Source organism: Notolepis coatsorum (assembly GCF_963971535.1).
Source record: "Notolepis coatsorum genome assembly, chromosome: 17".
Lineage (NCBI taxonomy): Eukaryota > Metazoa > Chordata > Actinopteri > Aulopiformes > Paralepididae > Notolepis > Notolepis coatsorum.
The window spans coordinates 104,082,321-104,098,195 of record NC_140181.1 but is presented as its reverse complement, the minus strand read 5'-3'; the positions used below and the strand labels follow the sequence as shown (position 1 = coordinate 104,098,195).

Below are 15,875 nucleotides of genomic sequence, written 5' to 3'. Positions count from 1 at the left end.
GGATGTTCTAAATGGAAGGGAGAGAGAGAGAGAGAGAGATAAGAGAGAGGGGGGGAAAAACACTTTGCTTGCATGTGGATGTCTATTATTTCTAAGTGTTTCGCGCTCTAAGTGCCATCTGGCGATTGGTTTGCACTGTGTTGCGTGTGTGCCTCTCTCTCTCTCTCTCTCTCTCTCTCCCCTAAAACACTTCACTTTAGTTCACACACACACACACACACACACACACACACACACACACACACACACACACACACACACACACACAACGTAGACTGTCTTCACCCCCCCCCTCTCTCTCTCTCTCTCTCTCTCTCTCTCTCTGTCTGTCTCTATCTCTACTACTATCCCAGCGATACATTCAGATATCTCTCAACTGAACTTGGGAACCTTCTTCCCCTCTTCATCTCAGTGTCCCTATTTATTCTCTCTCTCTCTCTCTCTCTCTCTCTCTCTCTCTCTCTCTCTCTCTCTCTCTCTCTCTCTCTCTCTCTCTCTCTCTCTCTCTCTCTCAGGGTTCACAGAGCTGCCTGAGGAGTTGCGTGGTTTCTCCCGTCCACACGCGGCTCTCTAAGGGCGAGCGAGGGTTCGGCTTCAACATCGTGGGGGGCAGCCGGCCGCGGGAGTTCCTCCAGGTGTACAGCGTCACCCCCGGGGGGCCGAGCGCGCTCAACACAGGTACGGGACGACGGGGCGGCGGGGGGGACCATGTCCCGTGGGACTGCATTGAGAGACACACCCCTTTTGGTCCAATTGAAGAATTGCATTACATTTGACTGAGCACAGGGTGACAGTACTATCTTCCGGACTTTTTACTTTTACGATTTTACACTTACTGTATATTTCTGTATATTTTATATTAGAATGTAACTCCTGCACCGTATTTTATTCTTAGGCTTATTTTTATTCTTATTCGTGACTTTTGTTTCTGTCTACCTAAATGTTTACTGTTTACTGTGAGCGATTTGTAGTGCCAAATTTCCCTCGGGATGAATAAAGTATTTCTATTCTATTCTATTCTATTTAGTCATTCAGCTGACGGTTTTATCCAAAGCGACTTACAGATTGTGAACAAGTCAGCAGGACTTGGCAGCTAAGGGTCAGTGGCATTGTTCGTCAAATAGTGTTGATCCAGAGTGTTACACTCTGAGTGCATAGAAGTATAGACATACTAGCATGATAAGTAGTAGTAGTATAAGCAGGGGTGTAAGGTACTTGAGTAATTGTACTTCATTACAATACTTAAATACTGTTTTGGGGGATTTGTACTTTACTCAAGTATTATTAGGTTTGTATACTTGTACTTTTACTCAATTACATTTCAGAGGGGAAAAAAACATATTTTTTACTCCTTACATTTAAAATGCAGACCTACAAAGTACAAATCTCGCCATGTCCTCATCATCATCATCATCATCATCATCATCATCATCATCATCATCATCATCATCATCATCATGATTTTTATTTATTCGTACATGGAATTGTTACAGTCCAACAGTGTCTTCAGTACATATTGTCAGGGGTCTAAAGTACTTGAGAGTAATTGTACTTCGTTACAATACTTAAGTACTGTTTTGGGGGATTTGTACTTTAATCAATTACATTTCAGAGGGAAAAAAAACTCCTTACATTTACAATGCAGACCTACAAAGTACAAAGTACAAATCTCGCAGGTCCAACCATTTTAATTAGTATTTGTTCATTAACGTTATTAATCCTGCGGCCAAGCTTTATTTAAAAACAGCCAATTAAATCCCCATCAATGGAAAATGTACCCGCCCAGTCAGAAAAAAAGTTTTTACTTAAGTACATTTAAAAGTAGAAACTTTTTTTTGCTTTTACTCAAGTGTGTTTTTAGCCAGATACTCTGACTTTTACTTGAGTACGATTTTGAGACGGTACTCATACTTTCACTTAAGTATGATTTCTGGGTACTTTTTACACCCATTTGCATATAAAAAGCACAGGTAACCAACATCTTAAATATTTTTTTATTTTTTTAAAGGGTCAATTGTCTGCAATTTAAATGTAAGGATGTTTTTTTTCCTCTGAAATGTAATTGAGTAAAAGTACAAGTAAACAAACCTAATAATACTCAAGTAAAGTATCCCAAATCCCCCAAAAGAGTACTTAAGTATTGTAACAAAGTACAATTACTCAAGTACTTTACACACCTGAAGGTAAGTATGCTGTTTGGAGAGAATATTGGACAACTTTCAGGAGTGTTACCCCAGGGTCAATGGTTGTATTCCACAGAATCGAATCACCTGCATTTGATCACATGAATTTGAGCAAACCGTCTGTAGTGTGGTAGTGAAAGGGTTAACTTTCTGTAGTGTGGTAGTGAAAGGGCTAACCCTTTGTCGTGTGGCAGTGAAAGGGTTAACGTGTGTGTGTGTGTGTGTGTGTGTGTGTGTGTGTGTGTGTGTGTGAGTGAAAGAGAGAGAGAGAGAGAGAGAGAGAGAGAGAGAGAGAGAGAGAGAGAGAGAGAGAGAGAGAGAGAGAGAGAGAGAGAGAGAGAGAGAGAGAAAGAAAGAGTGGAGATGCGATTACTTTCTGCATGTAATAGCAGTGAAATCAAATCATTCTCATAAGGAAGAACACAAGTTGCAACATTAGCATATTAGCGTGACTATTTCTGAATAATTGTCTTACATTTCTTAATCTGGAACTTGGTGCAACCTTATTTATGTGAGCAACTGTCAAAACCCAGCTTCCCCGGACGGCCTAGATGAATTCCCCTTCTGTCCCACTACACCAAGAAGCCACGGGAAGATGTCCTGATCCTTTAATTAATGCTGCCATTTATGGATAGAATGGCACGGCTACTCATCAGCTGCTAGTTAACAAGCACAGAATCGTACTACAGACCCCCGTGGCACTACCTGTGTCTGACAGAACGCCCTGCTAGACCATCCGTGAGTGAGTGAGTGAGTGAGTGAGTGAGTGAGTGAGTGAGTGAGTGAGTGAGTGAGTGAGTGAGTGAGTGAGTGAGTGAGTGAGTGAGTGAGTGAGTGAGTGAGGTTTAGTTTAGTTTAGTTTAGTTTAGTTTAGTTTAGTTTATTCGGATCCCCATTAGCCATTGCCACAGGCATAGGCTACTATTACTGGGGTCCACACAAATCAATACAATACAATAAAATCAATACAATACAATTAATACAATACAATAACAATACAATACACCTCAATAACACCTAAAAAAATATTATATAATAAAATATCTAAGTTCACCAATCACACATACCCATCTACTCAATCATGTTTCAAGACATATATGTTCACTTAAAGCACAACAATACATCTCAAAACAATATACAAATATATTAAAAATCTAAGTTCAACAATCACACATACCCATCTTCTCAATCACCCACTATGTTTACTTAACTGACAGTACCACTCTTTCTTATATGATTTTTAAGGTGTTTTTTAAATGTCTGTTTGTCTTCAACCCTAGTTAGTGCAGGTGAGTGAGGTAGTGGGGTGAGTGAGTGACCACAATTCATCCATGAGTGAGTGAGTGAGTGAGTGAGTGAGTGAGTGAGTGAGTGAGTGAGTGAGTGAGTGAGTGAGTGAGTGAGTGAGTGAGTGAGTGAGTGAGTGAGTGAGTGAGTGAGTGAGTGAGTGAGTATTCCGCCCCGTGGGATAAAGGCAGTAAAATAAAGTTAGGTTTTCAACTAAAATAAAGAGGAGGGGGACAATGAACAACTTGAGCAGTAGTCTGAAAAAGACTGTAAGCCTATATACAATCAAACTGGGAATCAAGTGAGTGGTTGCCGTGGTAACTAAGGACCCTGTGGCAGAAACAATTGGATTGGCACATGCATAGAAGCTAGAAGAAAAACAATAATATCTATGACAAATCTCGAGATACAGATGCCTCCCCATTCAAAGAGATGTGACCATACTGCTACTAGTACATTCTGTTTGATAATAGGCTACAGCTGCTCTCTCTCTCTCTCTCTCTCTCTCTCTCTCTCTCTCTCTCTCTCTCTCTCTCTCTCTCTCTCTCTCTCTCTCTCTCTCTCTCTCTCACTATCTAACCCTCCTGCCCACTCCTCCCTGGCCCTAGACTTTCCTCCCTCTCTTGTGTCACTGTCTCTAGATCATGTAGTTCTATGTTCTGCATGTTCCACTGTCTAGGTTTCATAGTTCTTTGTTCGTTTGTGTCACCAGCTGCAGCTCGTTTGTAATCACCCAGGTGTTCTCAGTGTGTCGTTCTCTCCGTGTGTATTTATGTCCCCCCCCCCCCCCCCTGTTCAGTTTGTCGGATCATTAGTCATTGTAGGTTTATACTCCTATGTGTATAATGGTCTTCTCTGCGTCTTCTATCTGCTGTGTCATGTTACCTGCCATGTTTTCTAGCCTTTGTTCCTGATATTAAATATGTTTTTTCAGTTTGTTATTTTAGGTTAGTCAGCTTGGCTGTCAGCCTGTTTACTGTTTTGGTTTTCCCTTTCCCTGTCGTCGACAATAAATGTGGGTTTGCGTTTTTGCATCGTCAACCTGATCCAGCCTGTTTGTCTGCATTTGGGTCCCCGACTACAAACTGTTACAGAATTAATCCAACCACAAAATGACACCTACAGACACCTGCATTCAGTGCCTTGTCGTGGGATATTTTAAATGAGCCAACAATTTCTCTGGTGTAGAATTTTAGACGAGTCAATTTGTATATAAAAATAGAACATAGTTTATTTTCTGTTTCTGTGGCCACAGAAAGAGTATGCTCAGTTTACAATCGGAGACATGTGTACACACAAACATCTGACCAGAAAGTGAGACAGAGCTCTGGTCAGACTTACAATTAAGTACAAAGTTGACATGATGTCAAAAGATGACAAATGAATAACGGCTATGACAAGAAAGGTAAACAAAGATGAACAAAGATGAGAACAATTAAACAAAAGATGGGTTTAGGGGTTTTGTCGTGTCTTCACACAAGACTGGAGACAAGGTCAAATGTCATATCTAAGGCCCCGTTTAGACGGAAATGCTAGCAGGTGAATCCGCAAAAATATTTTTTCGGATGTGCCTTTCGTTTATACGGAAACGGCGTTTTTACGGGGTGAAACCGTAAAAAAGTGAGACCACCTTCCAGGGTGGAATTCCTAGAAACGCTAAACCTTTGCGCTCTCATCTAAACTGTCAAACCGCATAAAACGATGACGAAAGGGTTGTCAAGGCTCTCGTCGCGTGTACTGCTTACATCACAGGCATGCGCCAGTAGCCTAGAAGCGTAAATAAAGCATGTCTGATTCTATCCATGGCGATCACCTGAAGGCTACATTGGCAGTACTTTTAAATACACAAGAATCTGTCCCGCGGCGTGACTGGACCCACTGTCTGTGAGTGACTCTGCTTTGGTCCAATCACATTCCCCACCCACAGTCTGCGAATCAGAGGCAGAGTAGGGTGGGTCTTCACAGCACGTCATGTGACATATGCGCCAATCGTATGACAGCGGGGCTCCGTTGTCTCGAGTTGTTACAGCCTCGTCTGCACGGAGAATTCCATCCCAAAACGCTCGTCTAAACGCAAAATTAAAAGTGAAACCGTAAGACGACTTTTGCGGTTTCTGTTCAGACTCTCTCCGTCTAAACGTAGCCTAAGTCAAGCTGTCCTGGGCCTTGGACGTTGTTTTAAGAACATACGCCAGACTAGCCTAGTTACTTGACTAGTTAAACTAGCTTTGTACAGAGAAACATGTATTTATAACAGAGCTATGAAACATGTCCAATAAGCTGTACAGAGAATATCTATTTAAACAGAGCTATGGACATGATAATATATTTTCCAAGACAGCCTCATTAAATACTGCAGCAACACCTTCAGTATATAGAGCTCAAGGGAGCAGCTCTGAAAATAGCACTTGGGGTGATTTCTTCTAGACCTCAGGGCCCTCATTCATCAACGTCTTCTACGCACAGATCTGTGCTTACCCTGTGCGTACGATCATTTCTAAGCAAAGAGTGGGATTCATCAATTTCGATTTGAACTTGACTCCGTGCTTACATCTACGCACAGGTCGGACCTGGCGTACCTGACGCCCAGTGGTAGAATATATTATTACAACAAGGAAATGAGCTTCTGTGCATAATAACACTGGCATGTTCCGTACGAACCGTAGTTCATTATAGTTCATTGTAAAATAGCAACAGTAGTGTAATTATGGTCAAAACCCTATAAATAGCATTTGGAATAATAGATCTTTCTCTCAGAATGAATGCAGCATGGTTTATATAGCGTTATCGGAATATACGGGGTGTAGGCTACTGACTGACTGCGCTCCGCGTAGCTTGATTGATTGATTGATTGAAAAGTTTATTAACAGATTGCAGAATGGGTACAGTACAGTACAGCTCAGTACATACAATTGTTAATTGGGGATGCAGACCAACTTTCGTCTTGTTTACATCAGGGTCCCCCATTTTCAATTCATCATAAATCATAAAGCTCAACTCGTTATTATTTTGCGCACAGACCGCAGAAACACGGGAACGTTTTGATTATATTTAAAAGGCTTTACGTTAAACGAAACAAGTGGAATTTCGAAGCTGTAAGCAGAATACAAGTCATATGAATATAGTGTTCTTCCCCCTTTTTACTGTATAAGAAAGAATAGAAAACGCATTGCAATGACACTATAGTGGACAGACTATGTATATGATGGGATTCAAGTTCGCGTTTTTGTTGATCATAGGCATGCTGTCAGAGTATGATATCTTCAAACATTCTAAAACATTTGTCGTCACAGATCATGTCCTAATAGAACATAGGCTATGGCATGGATCGTGATATTGTGTGGACTGTAATTATTACTGTACCGGTACCACCCATTGTGACAACAGCCTTGTGAGTCCCGCACACACACATGATGGAATTCAAGTTCATGTATTGAAAGACAGGCTACATCATACATGCAGTGAGATTCATTGTTCTTGTATATGCTCTCGACTCTATTATTGTTTATATAGGCTACCCAATACTGACATCAAAATAGATTGTAGTATGCCTCTAGAAATCATATGCAGCAGGTAGAAAATTGACGGGAGATCCATCGCGATTTGGAATAAAATTGAGGAGAACTTTAATCCCTGCATAATCAAACAACACGGGAAAAGGCAGTCATATTCCAGCGCGGTCTTTATTAGCCGACAACAAAATAGATGCCTCTAAAAATCATATAGCCAATCGAACACAACTAATAAAGGCATTCATATTACAGCACGGTTATAATGACACACAACCAACGCCAAACAGTGGTCAACGAACGGTCTTTATTAGTATTTTGAGCTGTCCAGGCAGAATTGCAGCAATGGTCTTAGGGAGCCGTTGATATCTGACATCACCGTTTACAAATCCGCCTTTTATTTATCCCATAATACGCGATAGTGTCTTCTTGGTTCGACAGCAGTGAATTCTCCGTGGAGTTTCTCAGGGTTCCGCTCGGGTCGGTCCATTATTTCACATCCCATGGGGGGTGTTTCCTCACTTTCATGACCATATATGGATAATCATGCACAAGCATTGACGGTAGAACAAAGTGGTATTCATCATGACAGGTGTGCGTAGAGCCTGCGTACGCACGTGTGATGAATGCCGACTTCCCTGTGCGTACGCTAGTTCTACATTCCGTGCTTACGTGTGGAAGTAGGTCAAGTTCTACGTCCACGTTGATGAATGAGGGCCCTGGGTCTAGCAGCAGTACCAGACAGAACTGCAAAGAACTTTAGCCTCCTTCTGCCTGCTTGCAGTGTGTTAACCTCCAGCATGATAGCTTTCAGGCCGCCTGTCCTGAGCTGGCTATAGGCCATCTCCCAGCGCCACTACTGTGGTCTGTCCCTGTTCCCAAGCTGTCGGAGGCACCTGCCAGCCAGCCTCCAGCCTCCTCCTCGTCGTCTTCCACGGTGGTCCAGACTTCATCAGTCACCATCTTCCAGGGGTGGTCCAGCCTTTGTCGTTGGGCCCCAGGTCATCCCCCAGAGTGGCCCAAACTTTATCGCTGGTGCCAGTTAATAATAATAATAATAATAATATCTTAAATTTATATAGCGCCTTTCAGGAGACCCAAGGCGCTTAACAGGAGGGGCAGCTAAGGGAGGGGAACAGGGAACAACGTAACAACAAAATAATAATCAAAAGGAAAGAAAGAAAGAAAGAAAATGAAAAAAAGGGGAAATCAGGCAGAGTCCTTTACAAATTTGGTGAAGAGGTGGGTTTTGAGTTGGGATTTGAGTGCAGGGATGTAGCACTACGGATGTTTGGAGGGAGTGAGTTCCAGAGCGTGGGTGCGGACACCGAGAAGGCTCTGGGACCAACAGTCCACATGTTGGTGGTGGGGATGGAGAGGAGACCGGAGTCAGAGGACCGCAGTTCATCCCCTTAGAGCGGCCCAAACTTTATCGCTGGGCCCCAGGTTAAACCCATCGGAGCGCCTAAAACTTTATCGCTGATGCCAGGTCATCCCCTTAGAGTGGCCCAAACTTTATCGCTGATGCCAGGTCATCCCCCAGAGTGGCCCAAACTTTATCGCTGGGTCCAGGTCATCCACCCAGTTTTGCATCGTCAGCTGATCCAGCCTGTCTGCATCTGGGTCCCCTACTACAAACTGTTACAGAATTAATGCAATAGGGCTGTACCGAATGTCATTATTTTTACATTCGAAGCTTCTATTGAAGTATTCGAATGTCTGTCGTCATATTTTATGACGAAATCACAAAGAAATTATTATATATATATATTTTTTTGTATATCCTCAAACTCCTCAATATCCTCAATTTGAATAAAGTGATTAATCTGATTTTTAATTTTTTTTTATTAAATCAACTTTCTTTAATGAATATAACATACGGTTATCCTATAACCATAGTTATATGAGTATAGTGAGCGCTCTGCTCGTAGTGGAACTTATCCCTCCCTTCAATCTAATTCTGAATAAAATGTCTCCACATGTACACATCCATCCGCCTGGCCACACCCACATCCGCTCCTCTACATAAGTGGGGACGTGGCCATACTAACAGCTCCTTCCCAAGTCTTTCACCACCGAAGGCGAAGACCACGGGGTCCTCAGTGAGTCCGAGCAGAGCGCTCGCTATACTCATATAACTATGGTTATAGGATAACGTATGTTATATTATCGTATAGCTTACGCTCTGCTCGTAGTGGAACACAGGAGCTGAGCAGAGCGGAAGCTTGACAAATGTACCCGCTGAGGCCCCCCACAACCATCAGAACCGGGGAGGACACGAGCCCCCGGACCTAGAGGGGACCTAGAGGGGGACGGGAGGGAATCGGATCAGACTGTGCGAAGAGGGTTTAGTAACTCAAACACACAGGGTGAGCAGATCGTGGGACTTACCTTCACACAGAAGAACCCGCGACTACATAGGCGCGCATCCCACATGCCACCAGGGAATGAACAGGAAGAAGAAAAAAAACTGTTACAATCCCTAACAACACGGGGTCAAGGTCAAGAACCCAACCCCGTGGCAAGGCCGTAGCAGCAAAGCGCGAAGGAGGAGCCAGCCCCAGGAACAGCCTGAGGGTCAGGACCCCCCGGAAAAAGGGGGCCTGGTGAGGCCAACGATGCCGCAGCATCGAGACCCCACCAGACGGTCACTAGTGACACCACCCCCCACATCGCCAGCGTATCGGACAGGGCCCATCCAAGAGCAGGCCCTTCCCCCCTACAGCACGCCGCCCTGAAGCACTCCAAAGAGGCTACACCCCCACAACAGAGTGGGACCAGGCAGCGCACCGGGGAGACAACCCCCAAAGAGGTTGATCCCTCAATCCAGGCAACAGGTCAAAAGCATAACTCGACTTGTGCCCGGAGCACTGCGGACTAGACAGGTGCCTAAGGGGTCTGCTGAGAACAGCACCCCGGCGGAAGGGGCGTTCGGTATGCTGTGCACCATGTTGCAGCCTCCACAAAAAAACCTGACCCCCTAGAGAGGCCGAGGCAGAGAAGGCTGACATGATTGGCAGACGTCATGAAAGGTGCGGGGGCACACTCGCAGGCAGACGGGGTCAAGCCCGGCCTAACCCGAGAGTCGACTCCGCTACCAACACACTGGGGAACCAACCACCTCCCTATGTTTAGTTTAACAGGAGGCGGTTGTTCCCATAACCCCCCCAAGAAAAAACTCAGAAACACAACTGCGGGTATACACCGGCTATATGTAACGGATATGTGCCGCGATAGTGTGACTATGGTACATGGAAGTAAAACTCACTCCCCAGAGGCATCCAAACTGAGCGCTTAGGAGGGAATTCCTTTCTTGGCGCAGCGGTTTGCGATGCTGGCCCCGGTGCGGGCGCCCGGGGTTCGACTCCCACTCAAGGCATGGTCGAAGTAGTGGCAGGTTCAGTGTTGAACCGGCTACAGTGGTGCCGTAGACCCGGATGCCTTGGGTGGTGTGAGTTTAGGGGGGGCGAATGTAACGGATATGTGCCGCGATAGTGTGACTACGGTACATGGAAGTAAAACTCACTCCCCAGAGGCATCCAAACTGAGCGCTTAGGAGGGAATTCCTTTCTTGGCGCAGCGGTTTGCGATGCTGGCCCCGGTGCGGGCGCCCGGGGTTCGACTCCCACTCAAGGCATGGTCGAAGTAGTGGCAGGTTCAGCGTTGAACCGGCTACATATACAGCAGTACAAGTGTTTCAGTTCTCAAGAAGGGGTTAACCCAGGCCAACAGGTCGACGAGAACGAGTCCGAACCTGGGCCCGGCGGACCGGGATGTACACAGGGATGCCAGAGGGGTACAAAAGAACCACCTCGACAGCCCCCTCCCAGCCCCGCCAAGCAGGGGAAGAGAGGGGCGAAAAAGAATGGAGAAGGACCAGGCTCCTTAGCACAGCGCAAGGTACAACACAATATGGACCAAGCAACAGTGAAGGATAACACGCAGTGACATAACCACGAACACCTCCATAAAATCAAACCCTGTAACGCCCGGGCCAACCCGGCATTTTCCCCCCGAAAAAGCACAAGTCCTTCAGGGTACCAGAACAGCAGATCTGCGCCCCGGCGGACAACGGGTTAACTGATCTGGTCCGGCGCAACCAGAACCAGTCCCGTGTCCTAATCACACCACCATCCCCAGTCCTAAGAGGGGGGTAGGTACGCGTGTCGATCTAAAACATCACAGAGGGCGCCACCAAGACGGTCAGAACATGAATGCACCGCACCCGGCGGCCCACCCCAAGGGCGTGAGACCCCTCCGCCAATGCTTTGATCTATTCCGTCATCTCCCCCCAGAGATGAACGAGAATTCGTCGAGACTAACCTAGTACACTGGCGCTCGGAAGAGATAAAACCCCATCCTAGTTGCTCCATAAAAAACGCTGTTTCCATGATGAGCAACCAAGGCGCGCCAGCCCATGCGTGGTTCCACACAGAAGCACCCAGGGCCAGCACTATGTACACGTCGAGACTAGGGATGCACCGAATATTCGGCCACCGAAATTTTTTGGACGAAAATGGCAAAAAATGTCCTTTCGGCTTTTGGCCGAAAGAGTTTTTTCACCGAAAATATATTACCGAATGTCAAAGAACAGGAACAACCTGTAACCTAACGCGTGTTGTTGTGATGATGTCATCAAAACGCGGCTTCAGTCATTACATGCGCAACGTGAGCTCTTCAGTCCTGTGTTCTGCAGCCTGTGATAACTCCTCTTGGGACTCGGGAGTCGCGCTGTTTCTATGTAAACTCTGCGCGCAACGCGTCCAATAAATGCGTCTTTAACATGCTTTATATCCTCACCATTACTATATGCCCGTCGCGGTTAAAAACCTTTTTGATTAACGTTAGCGTTAAGCTAGCTAACAAGGCTTCCGGTCCTCTTTCACTCGTCTCTCTTAAAGCACGTCATCCCCCGCTAATAGTCACGGGAGATGTAGTAAATACAACAGTCCTTCCATGTAGGCTAGAACGCAGTGAATTATGACAGTAGTTCAAGTTTATTTATTAGTTGTCATACAAAAATACAGAGTACTTTTATATAAAATGCTTACTGTAGCCACTACAGTAACATCATTAAGTCTGCTATAAGCTATTCTCCCTCTCATGTGTGCAGATCTTTATGCAGTTTTAAAGCACATTGGCTTTGTTCTGAATGCACTTTGTTGTAGTTATCCGACAGAGAAAAGAAAATGCACTTGACTTGGAATTAATGTACTGTATGCATTCAGAAGTGCTGAATAAATGTTTTATGGGCCCATAATAGTGATTATTTATTATTTAAGTTAAGTTTTGCCATAATCATATATTTTTCCATAATCAGGTAGCTGAACAACATTGGTAAAAAAAATTATTCTATGAATCATTTTCGGCCTTTCGGCATTCGGTTTTCGGCCAACTGTTTCCTATTTTCGGTATTGGTTTCGGCCAAGAATTTCCCATTCGGTGCATCCCTAGTCGAGACCCAAAACACATCAATGGTAATTCTAACAAGAACCCAGACAACGTTCCCTCCAAGCCGCCTGGGAGAGTGGCAGGAAGCTGGCCAAGAGACACAGATATGGGTCCCATATGACGCGTCTGAGGGAAAACACCCCTGTTAAAAACCTGCTCTGTATAAAAGAGAGGAGACAGGGAACCCCCAGAGATACCTCCCACGTGAGTAATAATTGAAAAGATATATGTAACATTGCGCTACGTGACCAAAAGCTCAATACATATGCAACAGAGCGCAGAGCAGAAAACAAAGTTCTCACGCACCGCATAACCCAATCTTGACAATAACAGCGGTCCACAACATGGAGCCTGAAAAGAACTCACGGAAGTCTCACGACCAATGTGACTGGCACGTAGGCCAGGGTAAGGCCAGTGATGCGGGAGATTACCTGTCCCTGTTTCACGTAGGCCTCCATTGACGGGAAGAATGGGCAGACAACGCCCGTCTCTCTCACAGGACGACGTTGCCAGAGATGACCTATCATGTCATCAGGAACAGGTGCAGGCAGAGGCTGCGGCAACGCCACGCCATTAGCGGCTGCAGCGGCCGCCATGAGCTCGGGGAACAAGGCAAGCAACTCCCCATGCGTACCTCCCTCCACGTCACTCGCGTCCCTCAGGGAGGCTGCCATGTCGGGTGCCACCATCCGACGCGGCAGATAGCTGGGCATCTTGTCTCAGGGTCGGAGGTTCTAACCCAACACCAGAGAACAAGGGACCCCAAGGAGACGCAACACTCCCTGCCACACCCCGAGGGGGAGAATGATACGTCTCCACTAGGGCATCGAACAAGAGCGCTCTTGCCCCCTCCATGTGATCCTCAGTCTCCATCAGAAATGGAGACAAGGCAAGAGAACTCTCGTCCGGCTCCAGCACAACCTCAAAGCCAGGCCGTTCGCCCCTGCAGCTCGCCGCCCTACGACGGGAGCGAGCAGAGGCGAAGAGTCTGTGTCGCAAATCCCCAGCCACCAGAGGAGCTGTCGGCCTATCGGGCCATCTCACGGGAGACAGCGGCTCAACGGGCCCTCGGAGAGGCAGACTCACCACCGGGCGCCGCCCGGGCGTATCTGACTGCCACGACCGCGGAGTCAGAGCCGCCCCGCGACGCACGGTGGACGCGGCAATGGAAAAGCGCTGGTGAAGGGTGACGTTGTGAGCGCTCGAACCCTCCGAAGGTGCAGACATTATGTCTTAGCTTTTCTCGTAAATTGGCGAGAGAGAGAAAAATAAGATACAATGTCCACGTAGCTCCTTTCCAACAACTATTTCGGCACTAAACTCAAGTGGTGTATACAGATACTTGTCGGTGGTGAAAATAGGGAAGGAGCTGTTAGTATGGCCACGACCCCGCTTATGTAGAGGAGCGGATGTGGGTGTGGCCAGGCGGATGGGTGTGTACATGTGGAGACATTTTATTCAGAATTAGATTGAAAGGGATAAGTTCCACTACGAGCAGAGCGTAAGCTATACGATAATATAACTTGTCAGTTTCGTCAACTAACTTCGTCAAATAATCCAATAAGGGCACGGTTGGTATGAAAGTGATGGTGACGTCTTGATGGAGCGCCGAGTGGATGCAGATAGGCTACATCATTTATGATAAATGTTTTATTAAAAATGTTATGATGAGTCATATACTATAATAGTATAATACTATAATTGTAACTGAGGGGTACAATTCCCTGACTGTATTGAATAAGTATGGTATCATTAAACCACTACTGCGTTATGTACATTACTACTGGCCATACAGTACACAGGTATATGTGATGAACACCCCCACAATAACACGGCTTAACAAGAAAGTACTGTTTATAATAATATTTATTAGAAGAGCACCAAGATTATCTTACATTATTTATTAAGATTGAGAGTTGCGCTTGTAAGGCGAAGAATATGCATGAATAGGTCAAGAGCGTAAGTCCATGGGCATATTACGCAGGGGATAATTAATACCACCCGTAGCACAAGAATTATATATGGTACACTAGTAGGTCAGCTGGAGATACTAAGGGGGTTCCCTCCGGTTGTAAGCCAGCAGGGGGGAGGAATGTTCGAATGCAAAAGTCTGGATCAACGGGGAATCAATAAGCTCCAGCTACGGGAGGCGGTACATTACTCCCTTGATCGGCAGACGAAAGCAGCAGCTATAATCCAAGTATGCGCGACAGCATAGGTGAAAGCCAGCCAGCCTCTCCTAGAGACGGGCTCGAGTGATGCTCCTCACGGGTAAATCCCACACAGCAGCGGGGTAGACGGTTCTCTGCTCCAGCAGCCACAGTACCAAAGCAATAATCCAGCCGGAAAAGGCTCTGCATTCACCGGTGTAGATTCTCCTGTGCACGGTACTTCACATTTAACTAGGTCGAACTTGACGTTATTTCACTAAGCTCTGACATTTTTACTATCCTATTCGCACGCGGTTATAAGTGCTCTATTTAGACGCAAGGTTGCTCACTTCACTTGGTCGTTGACTCGTGATGAAGGCTTCAACTTGTTGGATTAACTCGTTTGAGGGTAACTTGACTTTAGGCTAAGTGCTGCTGTATCCACCTGCGCCGTATTTATACGTACGGTGAATAATCTAGTGCCAACCTCATTTCTGTCTCGTATTCCTGCGCAAACCTGGGCATGTTGAGACAAGCCTTGGCGGTGGCTTTGAACTCGGCATTGGAGGTATGGCCGTGGCGCCTAGGGGGTCGCTGTCCAATAGGAGAATGAATATTATGGTCTGGCCTGTACCAGGTAAAGGGATATTCCGTTTATATGTACAAAGAATATACAAGGGATATCAAACGATATACAAATGTTATACATGGGATCTCAAGCAATAAATATATATATTCGGTTTAATCTGACCCTTTGTAACAATAATATTAGTGTAGCCTAATCTTTATCTGCAACTGTGAGAAAAAAATACATTGGTAGAATGAATAGACACAATCAAAAATGTTTTGATTTAGAATTCGAATGTCAACGTTATGTGAGGATTGGTTCATTCCCCGCCACACGCTCCGCTCCTTTAAGGTACTGTGTTGATTGATGCATTCCCCGCCACACGCTCCGCTCCTTTAAGGTGCTGTGTTGATTGGTGCATTCCCCGCCACACGCTTTTGGAGCAAGTATCAATTCCAGCGCGCACCTGTCATAGTTTTTGATTAGCGCCCCAGAGGCTTTTTATACTGGGACTTCCCTTCAATCGATGTCGGGTTGTTTTGAATACTTCTGTTTCTGCCTGTTGTTCCCTGTTGCTGTGCCTCGTCTACTCTCCCTCCAGGACATCTGTGGATTGCCGCTGGTGAAGACCTTGTCCCCCGTTTGGAGCTGCGCCTCGTTTACCCGCTTTACTCTTGCGCTTTGGTGAGTTTGAACCAAACCCTTTTTTGGACGATTCTGTTTTGTG

At 45.7% G+C, this 15,875-nt stretch overlaps 1 protein-coding gene across 1 annotated transcript in view; it reads left to right on the top strand.

Moving 5' to 3' along the window:
- LOC311244199 (membrane-associated guanylate kinase, WW and PDZ domain-containing protein 3-like) overlaps positions 1-15,875 on the top strand; it is a 177,526-nt gene that overhangs the window by 76,239 nt on the left and 85,412 nt on the right. The window contains 2 exon segments of the mRNA XM_084333606.1: positions 516-550; positions 552-678. Coding sequence (XP_084189732.1) covers positions 516-550; positions 552-678 — 162 coding nt within the window.